Consider the following 24,009-nt stretch of genomic DNA (forward strand, 5'->3'; position numbering starts at 1 on the left):
AGCCCCTATTATATATTAAAAAGGATCATATTTTGGTTTTTAAAGTCTCCAACAACAGGCTGATCTGCATGCAAGGTCAAAAAACACTTTCATTGTCTTATAAAATGCATTTATTTTTAGCTAACTATTCCAGAGACTCCCATATGAATCGTTCAGTGATTCAACTGTTCCGAAATCCCTCCTTAGCGCGAAGCTAATCTGCGATGATGGACCGATGACAGCCTGTTGCAAATGGTCGACAGTGTTCAGCACGAGGCAGAGCGAAATGCCTGCTACGGCTTGTCAACAGTATTGAAGTAGTCAGAGTGTATAGTGTATGTGTGAGCATACTGTACCTGCCAACACTCCTGTTTTTCCTGGGAGTCTCCCGTATTTCCGACTTGTCTCCACCCATTTTGTTATTTATTCCTCCCGTAAACTCCTGTAATCCCAACCACCTCCACCCGCCAGCATTTTGGTACAGTCTGTGAAACCCCCGGGTCGCCAACATTGGTATGGAATCCGATCGCAGAGGTCGCCCGAAACATGCTTCATAGTAGTTACTAACACCACAGTAAACAGTACCCGGTTCTCAACAGTGTTATTCAGACATCTCACCCCTGAACCTAAGCACCCCCAAGTCGTAGCTCTCTCTCAATACGTAGCTTTGGCGACATAGATCACAATTTCCAGAAATATATACAACCCAGGCTCATTCTGAACACGTTGGCCCGTGGACATTTCTGGAGACCGCGAAATACGTCCTGGGAGGTACATATTATTGCAGTTTTTGCGAATCCGCAAGAGGCCGATGTGTGCGCTTTTTCGCATCTCAAATGTCCCTCGTCGAGTGCTGTATGCACTCGCGCTGTTCTCGCATGAACCCACCGGAGGCCGCTGTCGAGTGACCGTCTGTCTGACTGGCTGAATGATTGACTGGCAACCAGCCAATCGGCTAACCCACTCTCCTCCTTCCCTAAACCCAACCAGTTTTACCGATTGACCTGCCCGCCGGCTAGCTTCCCCAAACCCAACCGGTGATTTATAAAAGCCGTCCAGAAAAAGAAAAAGCCCTCGTCTGATTTTTTTACCACGTTTTTGGATTTTACCACATCCTCCCCCTGTTATAAACTTGTTGATTTTATTTTTGGACCTGATTTCTGGAACCACTTTTCCCTGGACTCAAACCCGGTCGTTATCGTCGTGGTCAGCTCCTTCTCTGCATCTTAAGTCCGCCGATGTGCACGACGAGCTAACCGGACAAACTGGTTGGGGCGGGAAAGCCCTCCACACGGAGGGTCAAGCGGTCAGCCAATAAGTGCGAAAAAGGAGTTTCATCACACGTAGCGTTCGCTTAAAAAATTAAATGCAGCCATACGTACCTCCGGCTACATAATTCGCGGCCTCCAGAAATTACTGCGGGACTACGTTTTCAGAATGAGCCTGGGTTGAATATATACGGGCGGTATGTTTTCACAATGACATGAGGAAGTCAGTGGTTACACGTTTCCAACTTTCCTCAAATTATCTTCTTTTGTGTTCAACAGAAGAAAGAAACTCATATAGGTTTAAAACAAGAGTGAATAAATGACAGAATTGACATTTTTGGGTGAACTGTCTCTTTAATGTCACGGTAAAATATAAAGCATATCATTATTTTCATGACAGATAAAAATACAGCCTTATGCCTTTCACTACATCCGTGGTTAATATGTAGCACAGCTTTATTATCTAAAATATTTGTTTGTTTCTTTTGAGTGGAAGTTCCCCAAACAGAACGTGCAACACATAATTTGTCAAAACCAAAAATTGAAATAAACGCATTGGATGATTATAGGATACATGCTTGTGGTGTACCAGTCCATCAGATTCAGACAGCGGTGGTCATTCGCAAAGACGAGTCCACTGAAGACACAGGATCAGCTCGTTCAGGCTGAAAAATGTAACAAAACACAGTAAAAAGTTACAGTTTAAACCATTTATGCTTTATCAACTAATAGTTTTGGTCTTATTCTGAAATGCAGAAGTGATTGTTTTAGAGAGAAAGAGAGATATCACTTTTCGACAGTCGTCAACATTTCAAATAGATCATCACCTTTCAGCAAAGTTGCCCAAAAACTATTGAACAAAACCCATTGTGGTCTTAGGACAACTTTTTTGATCCACTTCAATTGTTGACTAATGTATAATATATAATAACTGTATAATATATATTAATGTTGTGCGGTTTATTTATAAACTAATTTCGAGAGGATCACATGCTTATGATCAACACGGCTGGTACCACATTAGCTGCATAATCTGCCCTATTTGATTACGGACGCATTATAAATAACTAGAGCTTTTCACTCCAGAAGTTACCACGCCCCCCTCCACCGCTACTTGCCACCCTTTTTTCAGATAGGGCGGCACGGTGGCCCAGTGGTTAGCACTGCTGCCTCACAGTAAGAACACCGCTACTCCAACCTCCTATCGGGCCGGTTGGGATTTCTGTGCAAAGTTTTCATGTTCTTGTCGTTTTTGCTTGGGTTTCCCCTGGGTTCCCTCGTATCCTCCCACTGTCCAAAAACATACACCATGCAAATTCGACTAATCCATCAACCTAAGATAACCTTAGTTTACACTTCACACAACGTCAAGCAGGGGAGTTCTCGAGACCTACCTGAGCTCGAACTACCCTCTCGCCCTTCTACCGGGAGGGAGCCCCGGGCTCGAGGATATTACGAGCTCAGGGCTCTCTCCCAGGACAGCATGCCAATTATGCTTTATTGATCATCAGCTAGGTGTGATCTCTTGAAAGAAAATATGTTACCCAAATGAATGTGTTTGTGCACAGTTGATGAACAAAGCTCATTCTGATGAACACAAAAGATCCATTATGACTCTGAGTCTGAATCTTTACCTGCTGGAGTCTGTCATCTGCTGGGGTTTTTAATCTTGCTCTCAGGAGATTATGAGGATTGAGAGCCGATTGAGAGACGGCAACCTGAAGACAGGAGAAAAATACCTTAGCGTAGATGAAGAGCAGCCTTTAGTATCTGACAAAAGAGTCCACTTTTACCTTCTCCACGGCTCTGGAGACTGGATATCTTCGGTCTGATGGAGGAAAATTAAATGAATTTATTTGTTTAGATTCATTCATTCATTCATTGTCCTTCGGTTAAGTCTCTTTATTATTCAGGGGCCGCCACAGCGGAATGAACCACCAACTTATCCAGCATATGTTGTACCTAGCTGATGCCCTTCCAGCTGCAACCCAGTACTGGAAAACATCCATACACACTCATTAACACACATACACTACGGACAATTTAGTTTATTCAATTCACCTATGGCGCATGTCTTTGGACCTGCGAAGCACCCAGAGGAAACCCATGCCAACACAGGGAGAACATGCAAACTCCACACAGAAATGCCAACTGGCCCAGTCAGAACTTGAACCAGTGATCTTCTTGCTGTGAGGCAACAGTGCTAACCACTGAACTGCTTTAATCATTTAATTTTTTACTTCATTAATTAATTTAAATTTATTAAAAATTAAATAATTATGAATAAATTCAATAAATGCAACTCATAGCTGTGATTAAAAGGGAGTACAAATTTCTAATTTTCTCAGTTTAAGGTGAACAATTAAAATAATTAAAAGGAATAAGTAAGTAAATAAATAAATAAATTAATTAATAAATAAATAAATTAATTAATAAATTAATAAATTAATTAATTAATACTGAAGTTAAATCATTTGTTTTTTCCAACCAACTCTCATATTCTGTAAAAATGCTCTAAATAGGAATATTTTCATTTGAACATATTTGAACAAAAACATGCCGTCAGTTTTTCTCAATCACATCCCTATTAAATCTAGTAAATCCACAGAAACTGAGACATTTCAAGCAGTCTCACCTTGAGTCGCACAGTAGATGAAGCCGATAAGGATGAAGAGCAGAAGCAGACCACAGGGGATTCCAGCAGATAAAGCAGCGACGGCAGCAACACTAAGTTCAGCAGCTGAAAATACACACACATACAAGCATCACAGGACTGCACGAAAGCTGATTTAATTAAGGGCTCACATTTTTGCCCTTTTTACAAGATGTAAATTAAGTCACCAGAATGTATCTGTGACGATTCAAGTCAAAATACCCATCAGATCATTTATTATACCGTTATGTCAATTTTTGCGTGAGAGGGAATTGTAGCTGCTTTGTGCCTGTGTCTTTAAATGCAAATGAGCTGGTTCTCCCGCCCACTCTCGGAACATTAACGTTTTAGAGAAGGATAACCAGGGTCAGATGTATAAACACTGCAAATAACAACTTAGACACGCAAGCGAGTTTAACACATTGTGATCACTTTATTCATCCCCTTGTGGCAAATATGACAGGATGCCCACAAAACGGGTAATTACAGCTGTATAGTTGTGTAGATGCATTATAGCATTATATCCATTAAGTTACTGTACAAAATAAACCAGATTTAACGTCCACAAACTGCGACTCTGTTTTGTGATTAAAGCATCCTCAGTCATAGTTGTGTACACTAAGCAGCTGTGCTGATTCAAGAGTTTATGAATTACATAGCTCAAAAATTGACATATAAAAATAGTCCCACTGCTAAGGATCTGATAGCTCCACCCTAAAAGACTTATTACCCCACCCTAAAGCACTGATAGCTCAGCCCTAAAGAACTCGTAGCCCCGCAATAAATTACTGATAGCTCCACTTTAAAAGACTGATAGTCCCTCCCTAAATAACTGATAGCTCTGCCATTAATGACTGACTGATATATAAAAGTAGTCCCTCCATAAAGGACTGATACCTGTGCCCTAAAAGACTTATAGCTCCTTCTTAAATTAATTATAACCCCACCCTAAAGGACTGATAGTTCCACCCTTAATGATTTCTAGTCCTGTCCTAATAAAGTAATAGCCCCGCCCTAAAAAATTCCAGCCCCTCCCTAAATGACTGATAGCTCTGCCTTAAATGAGTTCTAGTCCCGGCCCAAAGGAGTGATAGCCCCGCCCTAAAGAAATTCCAGCCCCTCTCTAAAGGACTGATAGCTCTTCCCTAAATGACTTCTAGTCCTGGCCCAAAGGAGTGATAGCCCCACCCTTAGGATTTTCAACCCCTCCTAAAAGGACTGTTAGCTTCGACATAAAGGACTTCCAGCTCCTCCCTGAAGGACTGATAGCTCCGCCCTAAATGACTTCTAGCCCCGCCAAAAAGGACTTCCAGCCTCCCCCTAAAGGACTGAAAGCAACGTCCCAAAGAACTGATGGCTCTGCCCTAAAGAACTTCTAACCCCTCCCTAAAGGACTTCTAGCTTAACCCTAAAGGACTTCTAGCTCCTCCTTAAAGGACTAATAGTTCCACCCTAAAAACTGATAGCTCCGCCCTTAAAAAAAACTGATAGCCATTGCCTAAATGACTCATAAATAAGTCATTCAATCTATTAAAATCTGTCTGAAATGCTTTTCTTAAGATTCATGTCTAGTTTCAAAGTATTTTCAAAGTACATCCAGCACTTTTATCTCAGACCATTTTCCCTTCCATAATATGAGCCTGTTTTAGCTTGTTAAGATTTTTGATTGACGTCACCTGGCCCGATGCGATGGTTCTCCGACTGTTCTCCTGCAGTTCTGCCGGCTTTAGGGATGATTCTGAAATAGTATGTGGATTTAGGGTCGAGTGCAGAGATGCCTGCGCTTCTGCTGAACGCCGGCATTATCTGTATAGTGTGGAAATCTGCTGTGTTCACATCGGGCTGAGAAAACTCTGGACCTTTCATCTGGATGTCAAAGCCTTTCAATGTAAAATGCACATCTTTAATACACAGCTTAATATTGATACAGTTTCTATTTACATTATATTTTTGTAGTCAAATGTTTTTATTGGTTTTAATCTCATTTCATTTAAAATGTTTCATTAGTTAATGTATTTATTGTTAATAACAGTATTTTCAATAACTAAGGTTAGGAATAAATATTGTAATAAATGAATTGTTCATTGTTTGCTGATGTTAGTAAATGCATTAACTAACATTAATTATTACAACCTTATTGTAAAGGTTTTTATGTTTATTTGCTTGGTTTTAATAATAAAATTTTTACAAAATGTATTTATTATAATACATTTTTTATCTTCTACCGTCACAGTGGAATGAACCACCAACATATCCAGCATGTTTTACTCAGAGGATGCCTTTACAGCTGCAACCCATCACTGGGAAACATCCATGTACAGTCATTCACACACATACACTACCGCCAATTTAGCTTACCCAATTCATCTATACCGCATGTGTTTGGACTGTGGGGGAAACCGGAGCACCCGGAGGAAACCCATGCCAACACGGGGAGAACATGCAAACTCCATACAGGAATGCCAACTTAACCAGCGGGGGCTCGAACCAGAAACCTTTTTGCTGTGAGGCAATTGTGCTACCCACTGCACAGCTGGAAGGGCATCTGCTGCATAAAACATATGCTGAATAAGTTGGCGGTTCATTCCACTGTGGAGACCCCAGATTAATAAAGGGACTAAGCCGTAAAGAAAACGAATGAATGAATGAATAATATTAAAAATAATTCCAGAAGTAGCAAACAATACAAATAAATTCAGTTTCAGCTTAGTTCAGGTTCAGATGGACTGGATCTTTCATTTGTATATCAAAGCCTTTCAAAGTGAAATGAGCATTTTAAATCCCCACTGAATATGACAAACGTTTAATTTTTGATTCATAAGTAAAGCTTGAATGGTATCACTTACTGTATGCTCATTGTCCTGTACCTGTAATAACAGAGGTGAGAGGAACATCCCATGTAAGAGTAACTTCTGTACCATCCTCATTTGACAAAACACTTGAGTTGGAGATTTGAGGACCTTAAAAAAAAAAAAAAAAAAAAAAGAAGATATATTCAGAGAAGAATTGCAGTTTTTTTTTTCCTGTTATTTGAAGCTGCATTTTCATCATCATTTCTCCAGTCCTTAGTGTAACATGATCCTACAGGAATCATTTTAATATGCAGAATTTTTGCTCCAATTCAATTTATTTTATCTTTATTTTTATAGCACTTTTACACTGTAAAATGTGTCAAAGCAGCTTCACATAGAAGTTCTAGTAAATTGAAACTGTGTAAGTCTAGTTTACAGAGTTGAAGTTCAGTTTAGCTCAGTTTAGTGTGGTTTAATTTTCACTTCTGAAAGTCCAAACACTGAAGAGTTTAATCTTCTTTTTTACTATTATCAGTGTTTAAAATGGCTTCATATTTTTGGACCAATTTTTTTTTTATCCTTTTTTCAGTAATGTTAATAAATAAATGTAAATAACCACATAATTAATTGAAATAAATAAATAAATAAATAAATAAATAAATAAATAAATAAATAAAAATAAAATATTAGTGCTGGCAAAAGATTTGTCATGATTAATCACATCTAAAATAGAAGATTATATATACATTTATTATGAATATGTAATGCACACACATACATAAAAACAAAACTAAAACTTTTTTTGAAAAAAATTATAAGTGTAAATATAAAACAAATCAATTAATATAATCAAAATTCTACACACAATACCCCATAATGACAATGTGAATTCAGATTTTATGAAATTGTTGCAAATTTATTAAAAATAAAAAACCTGGACAATCACATGTGCATCAGTATTCACAGCCTTTGCCCTGAAGCTTTAAATTGAGCTCAGGTACATTCTTTTTTCACTGATCATTATTGAGATAATTCAGCAGCTTCATTGGAGTTCACCTGTGGTCAATTCAGTTGATTGGACATGTTTGAAAAGGCATACATCTGTCTATATAAGCTCCCAGGGTTGACAGTGCATGTCAAATCATAAACCAAGCATGAAGACAAAGGAATTGTGTGTAGTTACAGAAAAACTGCTGCTCTGAAAGTTCCAATGAGCACAGCGGCCTCCATCATCCTTAAGCAGAAGATGTTCTGAACCACCAGGACTCTTCCTAGAGCTGGCCGGCCATCTAAGTGATCGGGGGAGAAGGGCCTTAGTCAGGGAGGTGATCAATAACCCGATGGTCACTCTGTCTAAGCTCCAGCATTCTTCTGTGGAGAGTGGAGAACCTTACAGAAGAACAACCATCTGTGCAACAATCCACCAATCAGGCCTGTATGGTAGAGTGGCCAGAAGGAAGCCACTCCCCTCCTGGAATTTGCCAAAAGGCATCTGAAGGACTCTCAGACCATAAGAAACTAAATTCTTTGGTGTGATGAGACTCAAATTGAACTCTTTAGAGCAGTGGTTCTCAAATTTTTTTCATCAAGTACCACCTCAGAAAAAAATTGTCTCTCCAAGTACCACCAAAATGAGCAGTATTGAAATACAGTAGTGTAGTAGGCCCAGTAAAGCAGCTAAAACTGTGCACAGTTAAAAAAATGTGGCAAATTACCTAAGAAATATAGGCTATATGTCATATATGGCATACTATATACATCATTTTTGAAAATAAATAAATTTTGAAATATATGTAGCATGTACATGCCATATTTCATTCCTTCACGTACCACTAGAAGGAAGCCCGCGTACCACTAGTGGTACACGTACCACAGTTTGAGAACCACTGCTTTAGAGGGTATGCCAGGCGTTACGTTTGGAGAATAGCAGGCAGCGCTCATCGCCAGGCTAATACCATCCCTACAGTAAAGCATGGTGGTGAGGAACTGCAGGAACTGGAAGACTAGTCAGGATAGAGGGAAATATGAATGCAGCAATGTACAGACACATCCTGAATGAAGACCTGCTTCAGAGTGCTCTTGACCTCAGACTGGGGCGATGGTTCATCTTCCAGCAGGACAATGACTCAAAGCACACCACCAAAATATCAATGGAGTGGCTTCACAACAACCCTGAGAATGTCCTTGAGTGGCCCAGCCAGAGCCCAGACCTAAATCCTATTGAACATCTCTGGAGAGATCTGAAAATAGCTGTACACTGTCGCTTTACATCCAACCTGATAGAGCTTGAGAGGTACTGCAAAGAGGAATGGGCAAAAATTGGGCAAAGACAGGTGTGCCAAGCTTGTGGCATCATACTCAAAAACACTTGATGCGTGAAGGTGCATCAACAAAGTATTACGCAAAGGATGTGAATACTGATGTACATGTGATTTTTCAGGTTTTTTATTTTTTATAAATTTGCAACAATTTCAAAAACAATTTTCTTTTTTTACATTGTCATTATGGAGGATTGTGTGAAGAATTTGAGGAAATAAATAAATTTAATACATTTTGGAATAAGGCTGTAACATAACAAATGTGGAAAAAGTGAAGCGCCATGAATACTTTCCGAATGCGTGAAAAAAACTTTTATTTTAAACTATAATTTTATTTTATTTTATATTTTGCTCAACACTAATATTTTTATATCTAACATCCGGAAGTCTAAAACAACTGATTACACCTCATAAGACTAAAACAGACCCATACCAGTCAGTGTGGTGTGCAGAGTTTTGTTTCCAAGAGGGTTGACAGCAGAGCAGGTGTAGGTGTCCAGGTCTGCAGAAGAGGCATTAAAATCCCGAATCCTGAGCTGAGTTGTGTTTGTGCTGATCTGGTATTTGTGGTCATTCTGCAGGCGCTCTCCGCTCTTCATCCAGAACACAAGAGCTTCAGGTGTGGCTTCAGGAGAGCAGACCATCAGAACCATCATCTGATCATCTGCACTCACACTGGTGGAAACTACCGCCAGAAAATCCACAGGAGCAGCTGCAACATAACCAGATCACATTCATTTGTAACACTTAATGTAATATACAAAAGCATTTTCAGTACTGTGGATGTGACATTTGCAGTAAAAACTCAAAATATAAATACACAGGTTAAATGTATGTTAATATTATACTGAAACATGATTTTATATTGTCCAAAATATCTGTTCTGGGATCAGAAAATTATCAATCTGCAAACATTTTTGTATATTTTAAATGAGAAAAAATACATGCGCTTTGGATGTGACCGAAAAGCTTTACAGTATACAACATACTTTGTAGAAATTCTGGGAATTAAACTGCACGACCCAAAAGATATAACACTAATCAAAAGGATAAGAGTTGTTTCACTATAGAACAAACGTGATTGATTTTATTGTACATTTTTGCATTTATGAGGAAAAAGCTTGGTTATGGGTGTGACGGATGTGAAATTTCCACTTGAGTAAATCAAATATAATTGTTTGAAAACACTGACAGAGACATTTTTGAGAATGTTTAAAGTACTGTAAATGCTTGTGTTACGCCCCATGTGGCTCGGAGGATGAAAAAGGGCTTAACATAATTATGAAAACCCAATATTTTAAGAATTCCTCTGAGATAGCTGCTTTGAATCAACACAGACAACGACGTGGCAAAAAAAAAAACTGTTTCGCTTTATTACAATAAAGATAAAGAAGTGAATATTTAAATCACCCAAAGTATATTTACAAATATGTACAATAAAACAATACAAATGCAAAAAGTAAACAAAAATACCTGATGGAGGGAAGGAGAATAAGCGGTGCCAAATCAAAGAAAATAACAAATTAAACACCCGCTAACTAATCCCTCCCCCACCTCTAAATAACTAAAGAGAAATATGTAAATAAGAAAAAAAACATTTTCAGGGTCACACGCCCCTTACTCAACTGCACTGACTGGAACAAACATACATATGGTAGCACCCGCCTCTAACCTAGTGGAATAACAAAAAAAATCTACTACGTGTGTGTAAAATGCAAGTCACGTGACATACTTCCCTTCACTTCCCTCTAGGTATTTTTAAATCACAAAAACTTTCTTTAAAGCGAACCCAAGATAGGCACCAAAAGTTACAAAAACACAGCAGCAACAAACAATATGGATCCCCCTCTCATCAGGGCTGAGTCATCACTGGAGCGTTTAAATAACACCCATCCTCTTCTGATTGGTCCACTCGGGAGAACTCTGCCAACCAATCGGAACACCTAGATTTTAGAGGTATAGGAGACAGCAAATAGAAACAGAGAGGGGAGGAGGGAACAACAGAGCAACACCCCCAGGCATGTAACAGCTTGCTTAACCAAAAAAATGTGCAAAGGGTTTCTTAATTTTGCTGAATTTTTTTTTTTTATGGCAAGGTAGACATTTGCACGGAATTGCTCATAAATGCACTTCACTGCACATTGATTTGCGTGTTTCCAGATTTTTATCATACTTTGGTAAAAAAAAAATTAAGCATTTAGAACAGGGGGTCACCAATCTCGGTCCCCTTGATACACCTAATAAGTGCATCTAAGCTACCGAGAAATGCAGAGGAATTTTTTCTTCTCCCCTACGGCATGCGGTATCAAACATTCCATTAAAACTAAACTCTTCCAGCAGTTCCTTCCATCCAGTATCTCATTTGTCATGGGGGGCATGCATGAAATGTTCCAGAATGAAAGTGAAAGTGCCAAACTGCAGTTAAAGTCGACAAATTATTAAATAGGCAAATAATTAGATTACTAATGTCCATGTAAACATAGGCACTGTCTGTCTCCCATGCCTCTGTGTGTTATTATGGGGGTTCATGGCCCTTTAATAAACTGCCAGTGTATTGTGTGGTATTTTACAGACCTATTATTGGCTTTGTTATGAAAAAATGTCATTATAATGGGAGGTAAAGGGGGGAAAACAGTCACAAACATAACAAAAGGGTAGTACATTTTCCCAGAGTGTATTGTTGATATATTTTTTCAAAGCATTTTCCCTAAATATGTGTCAAAATAAGATTTGTCACCGAAATCACAAAGAAAGTAATGGTCAAATTAAGACTCAAAATCACCTCAGAGTGGATAAAAGCATCATAGACAGCACATAAAGATTATTAAAAAAGGTTTCTGATTGGAAAATGTTTTTAAAATGCCAGCAGAAGAACAGAGCATGACTTACAGGGAAAGACACTGCAGTGTGTGCTTCTGAGCGGATGTTCAGCTGTGCAGATGATTTCTTGTCTGTTTAATTTGTGGATGTCCTGCACAGTGATGCTGTAATCTCCCTCTCCACCTGCATCGCTCAGGCTGGGGAAAGACACTCGCGCTGCCGGAGCGCCCCCTGGCCAAACACAGAGGAACTGCAGTGCTGCGCCTCCAGGCACCGTCTGAACCGAACACTGCGGGGCGCCGCTGGGAGACTCTGACAGGGGAAAACACTTTATTAAAGCGCGACTTATCTTTATTATTCCAAGTAAAGTCCTTCTTATCAATATTCCTATGTGTCCATTCATTTCGACAGTTTAATTGGTCACACAAATACATAAATATATCAGTAAATGAGCTGTGAACAAACCTAATTTTACTCACTTTAAAATAGAAATAAGTCATTACCTATGCACGATAAAAGAAACAAAAAATACCAAACCAAAATGAGCTGTTAATTATTTTAAAGCCATATTTTTTTTCTCTCTTCTTACATTGTACTTGATTGGATGTTAATATAATGTTGTTATTGCCTTTGTATGTTCTTTGTTCTAAAATTGCAATAAAAAAAAGAAAAAAAAGTGCGACTACTGGCATTTTATGAAATAAAAGATTGTTTTGACATAAGATATGTGTGTATTAACGTACATGTAACAAAACTATAAAAACATTTTTAGCATATATATTTAAAATCATTTATAATTTACATATACAGTGCTTAGCATAATTGAGGACACCCCATTTTGATAATTAATATTTTTATCCATTTCTCAGTGAATATACCTCATATGTTTTAGTGCATTTGAACAAAATAGATTGATAGATTGACAAAAAGAACCTTTAAATTCATGCAAAATATACAAACTACATAATTTCAACAAAACTGTATATATTTTTTTGTTTCTTTTAAATTTTGCTCTATTTACATTTTTTATTTAATATGTTTCTCTGTCATATAAATTTGGGCGTACTAATTAGGGACAGTTATTTTGTTAGATTATCTCCAGATTTGGCTTCAGTACTATTGTATGCACAAATTTAATATTGTAAAGCTTCCTATAGAAAATATTCATTAAAATAAGAGATTTGTGAGGGGTGTACTTATATATTTGACCATTGTATATGCAATAATATATATATATATATATATATATATATATATATATATATATATATATATATATATATATATATATATATATATATAATGTGGCATGGTTGTTGGTGCCAGATGGGCTGGTCTGAGTATTTCAGAAACTGCTGATCTACTGGGATTTTCACGCACAACCATCTCTAGGGTTTACAGAGAATAATCCAAAAAAGAGAAAATATCCAGTGAGCAGCAGTTCTGTCGGAGCAAATGCCTTGTTGATGCCAGAGGAGAATGGCCAGACTGATTACAGCTGATAGAAAGGCAACAGTAACTCAAATAAGCACTCGTTACAACCAAGGTCTGCAGAAGAGCATCTCTGAACACACAACAGGTAGAACCTTGAGGCGGATGGGCTACAGCAGCAGAAGACCACACCTGGTCACTCCTGTCAGCTAAGAACAGGAAACTGAGGCTACAATTCACACAGGCTCACCAAAATTGGACAATAGAAGATTGGAGAAACGTTGCCTGCTCTGATGAGTCTCGATTTCTGCTGCGACATTGGTCGGGTCAGAATTTGGCGTCAACAACATGAAAGCATGGATCCATACTGCCTTGTATAAACGGTTCAGACTGGTAGTGTAATGGTGTGGGGGATATTTTCTTGGCACACTTTGGGCCCATCACTATCAATTGAGCATCATGTCAACGCCACAGCCAACCTGAGTATTGTCTCTTTATGACCACAGTGTCTTTGAGATTTGAGTTCACTGTATTCAAATGGCCTCCATAGCCACCAGGACTCAATCCAATAGAGCACCTTTGGGATGTGGTGGAACTGAAGATTTGCATCAAGGATGTGCAGTCGACTAATTTGCAGCATCTGTGTGATGCTATCATGTCAATATGGAGCAAAATCTCTGAGGAATATTTCCAGTACCTTGTTAAATCTATGCCACGAAGATTTAAAGCAGCTCTGAAGGCAAAAGTGGGTACAACCCGATACCAGTAAGGTATACCTAATAAAGTGGCCAGTGAGTGTATATTTAATAACATGAACTAACAATAAAAAATACTTTAACATTAAAGTCATTAGCTAAACATTAATCAATACAACCAAATTGTAAAGTGTTACCAAATATTTTATGCACAACATCCTAACATGCTGTATATGTATATTTTACCCATATTAAATCACCATAGCAAACTCGTACCATAGACGATCACAGTGATGTTTCTCTGGAGTGCTGCATTAGTTCTGCTGTTGATCATCAGGCAGGTGTAAACGCCGCTTTGATTGGTCTTTACATCAGTGAGACTGACTGTTCCTGGTGAAAACGCAGGAATGGATTCACCATTGAAAGTCCATGTGTTTAAAGGAGCTGGCTCGCCGTCGGCCTGACAGGAGAGGAACAGAGACTCTCCCGAAACAAAGACGGCTTTTGTAGGACTGACCTTGAGAAGTGGCGTATCAGGTCCATCTAAGAGCAGAGAGGGAAAATAAGCTGTAGGAAATTAAATGGGCTACTGGAGGGAAAGGAAAAGCTTTTTGAAGGCATTCTGTCTGAGCTATTGAAACACATGGGGGATTTCAAATATTAGTTCAGCAAAAAATTATACAAATTAGCTGAAAATGTAATGACCGTTATGACCCCCAAAAAATTAGATGTTTTTGTTTTTATCAGAACAGCTGTGGAAACATTTAGAATTAAAAAAAAATTATTTACACCTTGCAATTCTGGTTTTATACCCTGTAATTCTGAATTTACATGTTGCCGTTTTTATTTCTTCTTATTTGTATTTTTAAATTCTAATTCTAAATCTTTCAATAGAGTTTACATCTCCCCATTTTACATCTCTCAATTCCCGAATTTACATCACAAAATTCTTGAATTAATATACAATTTTTTTTTTTTATATAAATCTTGCAATTTGGAATTTACATTTCACAGATCTTGAGTTTAAGTTAAGTAATATTAAACTGTAGAATTAAAAATTTACATCTGGCAATTTTGACTTTACATGTCAAAATTCTTTAAATGACATATTACATCATACATATTCATTTCACAATTACAAATTAATTTACATCTCTTTAAATTACAATTCTTAAATTTACATCTTAAAATTATGAATATTAATGTCAAAATTCTGTAAATTACATCTCGCAATTCTGAATATTCATCTCACAATTCTTGAATTCAAATCTCGCAATAATAAATTCACATCTCGCATTTCTTGAATTAACATCTTAAAATTATGAATTTACATTTCGCAAATCTTGAGTTAATATTAAGTCATATTACATCCCAGAATTCAAAATTTACATTTTGCAATTTTGACTTTACATGTCAAAATTCTTTAATTTACATCTCGCAATTCTGAATATTCATCTCACAATTATAAATTCACATCTCGCATTTCTTGAATTAACATCTTAAAATTATGAATTTACATTTCGCAAATCTTGAGTTAATGTTAAGTCATATTACATCCCAGAATTCAAAATTTACATTTTGCAATTTTGACTTTACATGTCAAAATTCTTTAATTTACATCTCGCAATTCTAAATATTTAATTTACAATTACCAATTAATTTACATCTCTTCAAATTATAATTCCTCCTGGATTGGTTGAACCTAGGAACCAGGAGGAACAATGTGTTTTTTTGTTCAGGCCGTTCTACACTGGATCAGCTCTATACCCTCACCAGGGTGCTCGAGGGTTCATAGGAGTCTGCCCAACCAGTCCACATGTGTATTGTGGACTTGGAGAAGGCATTCAACCGTGTCCCTCATGGCATTCTGTGGAGGGTGCTGTGGGAGTATGGGGTCAGCGGCGCTCTGTTAAGGGCTGTCACTGTATGAACAGAGTAGGAGCTTGGTTCGCATTGCCGACAATAAGTCAGACTTGTTTCCAGTGCATGTTGGACTCCAGCAGGGCTGCCCTTTATCACCAATTCTGTTCATAATTTTTATGGACAAAATTTCAAAGTGCAGCCTTTGGCTGGAGGGGGACGATAGGATTTCATCTCTGTTATTCGCAGACGATGTTGTTCTGTTGGCTTCATCGAACATGGACCTTCAGAGTGCACTGGGGTGGTTTGCTGCCGAGTGTGACGCAGCTGGGATGAGAATCAGCACCTACAAGTCTGAGGCAATGGTGCTCCACCGGAAAAAGGTGGTTTCCCATCTCCAGGTTGGAGCTGAGCTGAAAGGCAAAGGTCTCGATTTACCGGTCAATCTAAGTTCCTACTCTCACCTATGGACATGAGCTTTGGGTCATGCTCGACAGGACAAGATCTCGGATATAAGCAGCCGAAATAAGTTTCCTTCACAGGTTGGCAGGGCACACCCTTATAGATAGAGTGAGGAGCTCTGACACCCGGGAGGAGCTCGGAGTAGATCCGCTGCTCCTCCACATCAAGAGAAGTCAGCTGAGGTGGCTTCCTGGATGCCTACCTAGGGGGGTGTTTCAGGCATGTCCCACTGGGAGCCCTCGGGGAAGACCCAGGGCACCAACACGGGAAGAACATACAAACTTCACACAGAAATGCCAACTGAACCAGCCGAGGCTCGAACAAGAGACCTTCTTGCTGTGAGGCAACAGTGACACCCACTGCGCCACTCCTCTGCTGATAATCATTTTAAATAATCATGATAACAAGGATATGTTCCTTTAAAGAAAAACAGTGGTCATAAACACTGACATAAATACTCACACAGAACGGTGATGTTTCTGTGATGATCCTCAGAGCTGAACGGGTTGGTTAATAATACAGTGTATCGGCCCGTATCGTTCCTGCTGGGCTGCTTTATCGTCAGTCTCTTGCCGCTGATGGAATAATGAGATCCATCTTTTATCTGGAGCCCATTAAAAAGCCACTGCACTTCTTTGGCCTCTCCTTGAATTGTGCTGTAATATAAACTGAACTTCACTTCACCCTCAATGGCGTCGTCTGAGTCAGTGTGAAGGGAGACATTCATGATGAGATCTATTGAGAAAGAGAAGTAAAAGATATGAGATTCATAACAGTGCATGGTCAATCACATTTTACTATTACTGAAGTCAAATACAGTCAATAAATGCTCATATGCATGTCACAAAATAATTAGTTAACAGCTGAATTAGTGCCTAATGACTGTAAAGTGATAGCTCTGTAAACAATCAATTCACAATTAGCTTAATTTTCCAATGGATGTATGATTTTAACTAATATATATATATATATTTTTTTTAAATACATCAATAAACAATTAGACACATAATTGCATACAAAATAATTATTTTAGCTACATATATCACACATAGTGGAAAATAATAATTTAATTTTTTATGTAAAAAATGAAAATTAAATTGTTTTAAATAAACACTTTTTTGTTAAATATTTACCCAATAAATATATTTAAATGAAATAAATCCTATTAAAATAAAATGTTATGTTATATAAAAAAAAAATCTTTGCTTAAAAATTTAAATAATAAATTTGAATTAACAATTTTTTTCAGAATGTTTACCCACTAAATAAATGAAAATAAAATAATTTCTTATCAAAAAAAAAAATGTAGACATATTAAAATAAAGTAAAAATAATTTAATAAAGTTTTATTTAAAAAAACTTATTGGTTGAAAAATTAAATAGTTTAAAATTAATATTTACCCCATAAATAAAAAAAATTATATTAAAATAAAATAAATTGTTTTTATACAAAAATATTAATTGTTTTTTTTTATTGTTTTAAGTCAATTTTTTTCACAACATTTACCCAATAAATAAATGAAAATAAAACAAATCATATAAAAATAAAAATAAAATAAAATGCCCAATTTAGTTTATTCAATCCAACTAGCGCATGTTTTTGGACTGTGGGGGAAACCGGAGCACCCAGAGTAAACCCACGCCAACACAAGGAGAACATGCAAACTCCACACAGAAATGCCAACTGACCCAGCCGAAACTTGAACCAGCGACCATCTTGCTGTGAGGTGACAGTCCTAACAACTGAGCCACCATGTCGCCCCATATTTACTATCCAAATAGTTAAATATCATCATTAATTAACCAAAATTGTTGTCTATTGCTAATTACAACCATCAATATTCCCCATACTCACCATAAATAAAAAGGTCAAATGTAGCGCTGACCTTTGCCTCCCCGATTTTATTCATTTCCACAGTGTATGTGCCGTTATAAATCATCGACACATTTCTAAAGGTGAGAGATCCGTCCTGTTCTGCTTTTAAAACACCTGAAGCAGCATCTGGAAGTGAACTTTCACCAACGGTCCATTTAGCAACCAGAAGTTTTCCCAAAAACCACATCACCTCCGGCTGAGACGCACCAGCGTGGGACACAGCAAGAGTCACATTGGTACCCACAAGTGCTTGAATTGATACTCGACCCATAGGTGAAAGGGTCAGAAAACACAGATGACCTGTAAACATGGGGGAAATAACTTCCATATTTATTTTAACTATTAATATTTTACAGTATTTCTCTATATATTTCATTCATTCATTTTCTTTCGGTTTAGTTCCTGTCAGGATCCAGCCCTTATAGCCCTGTCACTCCTGTCTGTGTTTAATGTCTCTTTGTTTGTTTTGTTTATAAGCACATGGTTGTCTCTTTTGTTGTGTTGGCCATGTGCTCCCCTTGTCCTGCCTCCTTGTTTTCCTATGCCTCGCGCCCTTGTTTAGTCCTTGTTTGTCTAATTATGTTCACCTGTTCCTCGAGCTCTCTACTCCCTTTATATTGAGTTCATTTTCTACTTGTCATTGCTGGTTCGTCATACTATCTAGAGGTTGATAGAGGTTTTTTCATATAGTCTAGTTTTGTTTCTTTTGTCTAGTCCTAGTCTAGTATAAGTCTTTTTGATCTTTATCTTGAATTAATTAGTGATGGTGAAATGAAGCTTTCTGAACCAGTGAAGCGCTCGACCCAATTGTATCAGAAAAAATTTCGTTACTCGAAGCTTTCTAAATCAGAGCTCGATGAGGACCTCTTCTGGTTAAAGTGTGGGAAAGCACTGTGTTGCCATAAAGTCAAATGTTCACAACTGACCAACTCATTCATGTAGTAATACAACAACAGCAATTTAAACAAATTACTCAATTACTGTAGTTTTTACACATAAGCAGGGCCAGACGGATTCTGCGGACGTTTTTTGCTATTTCTGTGGAGAATTTTGGTAAAAATCTGCGGATTTCTGCGGAATTATTTTAGGAGTATCCAGCGGCGTATCATAACTAAAACCTTAATATATTAAATAAAAAGTAATAAATTACTGAATAAAAACTGAATAAATTCATATTTACACATTTACTCAAGTAAATAAACGGAATTAATAATGGGCTAAAAATCTCCAGAAATCTGCGGAATTCTGCGGAAAATCTGCGGAATTCTGCGTCCGCAGATTCCGTGTGGGCCTACACATATGATATATTACATTACACCACCGATGACTGTCGTAACATCCAAGGTATTCAAAAGTTTATCATATTACAACTAGTCCTGTTCCAAGCGGGGATCGAACCAGCGATTCCTGCATGGGAGGTGAATGCTCTAGGACAGTGATTCTCAACTGGTGGGTCGCGGGAACGTTTTCAGTGGGACGCGGAGTGTGTTTAAAAACAACAACAACAAAAGTTACATTTTTTACTTATTTTGCTTATACCGGACTTTTATTTTGAAATGCGTGCGCAACAACCCTACCGTTTGACATGTGAAATATCATTTAATTATTGCAACAAATATGTCAAGTGCAAGTACGATCCCAAATATGTTAAGTATGGATATATATATTGACGACAAAAAAGACTTAAAGCCTCAGTGTCATACAAGTGAGGTGCTCTCATAAGAGAGCATGAAACCTTTATTAAATTAAGCTAATTTACCTAAATTAAAACAACATTTAGAAACCAGAAAACATGTATTTTTAACAGTTTAATATTAACAGTATTTGTTGTTTTTACTTTGTAATATTTCTATAATTTGATCCATTTTGTTAAATGACAGCAATAAAATATTGTTTATTTGTAAGTCTTGGTGAATTTCTTATGATTTATCTGTCACTACTTGTTTATTTTAACAAATAAATACAAATTAAGTATAATTCCTAAAATTGTATTATAGTTTCTAGAAATTCTCGCGGCTTGATGACCATGTAAAAATGTGGGTCCCATGGCCAAACCAGTTGAGAACCCCTGCTCTAGAAGGAGGCTATGTGAGTGATGTGTTTAGGCGGTACTCGCCAGCTGGTCTATGTTAAACACTATACTACGATATGTAGTGGTTTTCTTTAAAGATAGTTGTAAAAAAAATACGCTAATACACTTTAGTATGGTTCAAAACCTTTTTACTATAAATTACTATTGTATTTTAGTTTAATTAATGGTGTGTGAGACAGGTGCAGTGCTTTGAAACAGTAGAAATGTATGTAATCGACGCCTAATCTCTCGCTATACACTTTACTAACCCATGAGGGTGTTTAAACCTTTAAATCAAAATTCGAAGCAGTCACCTGGGTATAGGCGAAAACGAAGCTCCGGACGTCACTGATCACGTGATGATGGCAAAACGAATCAAGCTCCGGTACACTGCTTCACTGCGAGATGTATCGTTTTTTTAATACATGCTTCGAAGCCTCTGCGCACAACGTCACATCACTAAAATTAATTTATCCTTTGATTTGGTTTATTTTTTTTTTCTTCTTTCAGCAAGGTTGCTGTCAATTTCTATTTTATTTCTGTTTGCACCTCAAGACTAATTTCAAGTTTTCATTTTGCCATTTTTGTGATCCATATGCCGAGTTCAGACTGCATGATTTTCAAAGTAGTCATGTCACAGATGTTTTCACATTGCTATATCTGGGCTAGCATTTTGTCGCTGCTTTGTTTACACTGCAAGATGGATCGGCGACAGGGACTTTCACATTGCATGACTTTACTATAGGAAGAATCGCCGACAACTTCGTCCAAACTACGTCTCACAGCCAAAAACACGTCATATATCTTTTGTTATTAACTACATACAGTAATGAGAAAAAAGCCTTTAATGGGGTAGAAAATTTACATATTTGCTCACCTGGGTTTAAAGGGAATTAGCCATTTCTCCTCAACGTTGATAATAAACTAATTTCTTTCTGTATGAAACGTCAAACAGACACGGTTGCTCCTGAGTCCTGTCAAACCTCCACTAGTTTTTCCTCCATTTTGTGTGTCCAAATAAACCTAAAAAGAGGGATTTTAACTTCTCCCCAGCCTCCTGCTGGCCTGCAGCAGGTATACACACATGCACACACAAGTGAATGCCGCTCTCTCATTGGCTGTTGGCGATCGCTGATGTTATTTTCAGTCAAAACTCAAGTCATTCACACTTATACACTTCAGCCAATTTAATTCAATTCCCCTATAGTGCATGCCTTTGGACTGTGGGGAAAACCGGAGCACCCAGAGGAAACCCACACGAACACGGGAAGAACATGCGAACTCCATAAATAAATACCAACTGTCCAGCCGGGGCTTGAACCAGCAACCTTCTTGATGTGAGGTGACTGAGCCACCGTGTCGCCCCCTATATATATTTATATTTCTCCTTATATTTACTTATATTTTAACACTTATTTTAGCTTTGTGAGTGGTTGTAGATTATATTTATAATGTACTATATTCGCAAGATGGATTTAATCATAGCAAGGTAAGCGGCCACTTAGGGCCCCAGGAAGGAGACCCACAATAAATGTCTATAATTTACATTTAACATAATTTTCTATCTTATTTTGTAGGATACAGGTCTAACAAATACAATTTTTTTTTGTATTTCAATACTGAATTGTGCAAATGTGTCCCCCCAACCCTCAATCATGAATCAGTCCAGCTGTCAAATCAGATGAACATTTTGTTAAACCAAATAGTTTGTTCATTATTTTAAGTTGTGAATCCATTTTAAGCAAACAAATCTTTTAAAATGTAGAGATTGTGTTCAGATAAAAATGTAGAAAGCAAGACTATGTGATATAAGAAAAAGACAGCTAAATAAATAAATTAATACAAATATGAAGTGTGCCTATTACTGTAGGACTTCCAAGTCCCATGGCTCGAATTGCTTAGAGCCCCTACATCACTAAAATCTGCTCCTGACTATATTATAATGTACTGTACTGTACTGTTTTGGCCATTTGATACAGATAGCATGCTTCTTCATTATACATTATGAAATCAAAAACTCACAACTGTATGTTTTTATGTTACTTTAGTTATGTTAATCAGCTTTTAACTTAGTTTTTCAAGTTATACAAATTTTAACTTGTAGCTTTAAGTCAGTTTAATGGATGTAAATTGAAATTAATTTGATTCAGTATATTATCAACATCTGTTTAAAGTATACAGAATGATTAAGGATAGCAGGATGACATAAATACACATACAATTACAACACTGAATTATTTTAATATGAAATATGTGTGTGTGTTTTTGTTATTTCAAAAAGAAAATGTTGGAAACTGGTACTCAACTAATAAATAAATAAAGAAAATAATAAATCTATAATAAAATAAATAATAAAACAATATTTTATATATTTAATTAAATATAATACATGTATAATAAAATTAAAAATAAGGGAAAGCATTTTATTTTAAGGTGTTCTTGTTACACATTCCATCTACTTACTATAGTAATTACAATTAATTATGCATAATTACATGCAACTAACCATAGACGTAACCAATCCTGAGCCAGTACAGCAAGTACATGTAATTAATTAACATTACTATTAGTTAGTAGTAAAATAAAGTCACACTATAACAGAGTTACACTAAAATAAAGTGTAAACAAATTTTGTAAGCTGTTTTTACATCTTAAATTAAAGTCAATGACATTATTAAATATAATAATATAAAATAATATATATAATATAATAATACTTTTTTTCTCTCTAAATATACCTGGCGAAATTTGAAAGGACACATTTTAGTTGAATGTATTATGTAAATCATTATGTCATATATGTAGACAAATAATTACACGTTTATTGTATTACACTTATACCTGTATATATCGAACCATATTATTATATTATAATTATCGAATATTATTAATATAGAATATTATTAATATAATATTACTATATTATTATCGAACAATTTGTGGTAATAATGTTTCCCTTAGAAATACTTACATAAATATAATTACACGTGTATTGTATTACATTTACGTTTTTGTAACGTTACCGTATTTGTCGACAGAAATGGTTAGATTTGATTTTCACTTACCTGTAATGAAGAACAAAACACAAATCAAAGTCAACAGCGTCAGCATGTCTACAAACTCAAATGTTATAAACAGTTCTGTCTGTCTGTCTGTCTGTCAGAGTTTTAGTTTTGACGAAGTAATTTTCCACAGGTGAACGAACACGAAGCCACTCCATCACATCTTTGAGAAACATTCCCAAACTCCTCCGAACAGGTGAGATTTACCTGAAGTAAATATCCCATTATTACATCAGACGAACGAGTTACATCTATTATGTTCCTGTATACTTCAATTTATACTTTTTATGTCAAGTTTGTTGTCCTAAAAGACGGTTGGATCTGTTTCGCAGTTTTTTTTTTAGCAGATATTAGCATAAAACGGAATGTAGTGGTGGGCGGGGCTTAGCGTTCTTCATTTAAAGGGACAGTTAACGCAGTGCTTTGTCATTATTTACTTGGTTATTATAGCACAGCTTGTCACTTATCTCTTCAGTTGAACATAAGAAATTGATGTTTACGAAAGTGTTAGTGAGTGACAGCCTCCGTATTCATGTTAATTTCTCCATAAAAAAATTTTTTGTAAATATATCATCTTGATTATTTGGTATCTGAGGTGGCTTGTTTGTAAGGCAAGGGCCTCTAGATTACACTTATTTCACCAAAATAAAATCTGATCATGTCTTGATTTTTAATTATTTCATTAGGACAGTAAGGTCTGACTTTGCTTAGACAAAATTCTT

At 36.7% G+C, this 24,009-nt stretch overlaps 3 protein-coding genes across 10 annotated transcripts in view; all 3 read right to left on the minus strand.

Annotated features, from left to right (window-relative positions):
* Positions 1-24,009, minus strand: part of etfb (electron transfer flavoprotein subunit beta) — a 458,646-nt gene that overhangs the window by 420,686 nt on the left and 13,951 nt on the right. The gene's annotated exons all lie outside the window — the stretch shown is intronic.
* Positions 1-24,009, minus strand: part of lim2.5 (lens intrinsic membrane protein 2.5) — a 425,704-nt gene that overhangs the window by 23,095 nt on the left and 378,600 nt on the right. The gene's annotated exons all lie outside the window — the stretch shown is intronic.
* Positions 1,582-23,695, minus strand: vsig10l (V-set and immunoglobulin domain containing 10 like). Of its 7 annotated transcripts, none has more exons than XR_015512107.1 (13): positions 23,570-23,654; positions 23,291-23,494; positions 18,134-18,454; positions 16,741-17,013; positions 14,233-14,499; positions 11,900-12,142; positions 9,444-9,722; positions 6,747-6,860; positions 5,577-5,780; positions 3,883-3,987; positions 3,041-3,075; positions 2,882-2,965; positions 1,582-1,912 (listed from the first exon to the last, which is right to left on the minus strand). XR_015512107.1 is itself a non-coding variant. In XM_087288084.1 (13 exons), exons 2-13 carry the CDS (start codon positions 23,334-23,336, stop codon positions 1,850-1,852), a joined length of 2,013 nt encoding a protein of 670 aa, XP_087144210.1. In that variant the 5' UTR covers positions 23,337-23,494; positions 23,570-23,695; the 3' UTR covers positions 1,582-1,849. The 7 variants fall into 7 exon arrangements, 4 of the variants coding, with proteins under 4 accessions (XP_087144210.1, XP_087144212.1, XP_087144211.1 ...); XM_087288084.1 differs by having other exon boundaries at positions 6,768-6,860; positions 23,570-23,695; XM_087288086.1 differs by lacking the exon at positions 18,134-18,454 and having other exon boundaries at positions 6,768-6,860; positions 23,570-23,695.

This window comes from Danio rerio, chromosome 16 (genome assembly GCF_052040795.2).
Source record: "Danio rerio strain M-AB ecotype USA chromosome 16, GRCz13ab, whole genome shotgun sequence".
NCBI classification, from domain to species: Eukaryota; Metazoa; Chordata; class Actinopteri; order Cypriniformes; family Danionidae; genus Danio; species Danio rerio.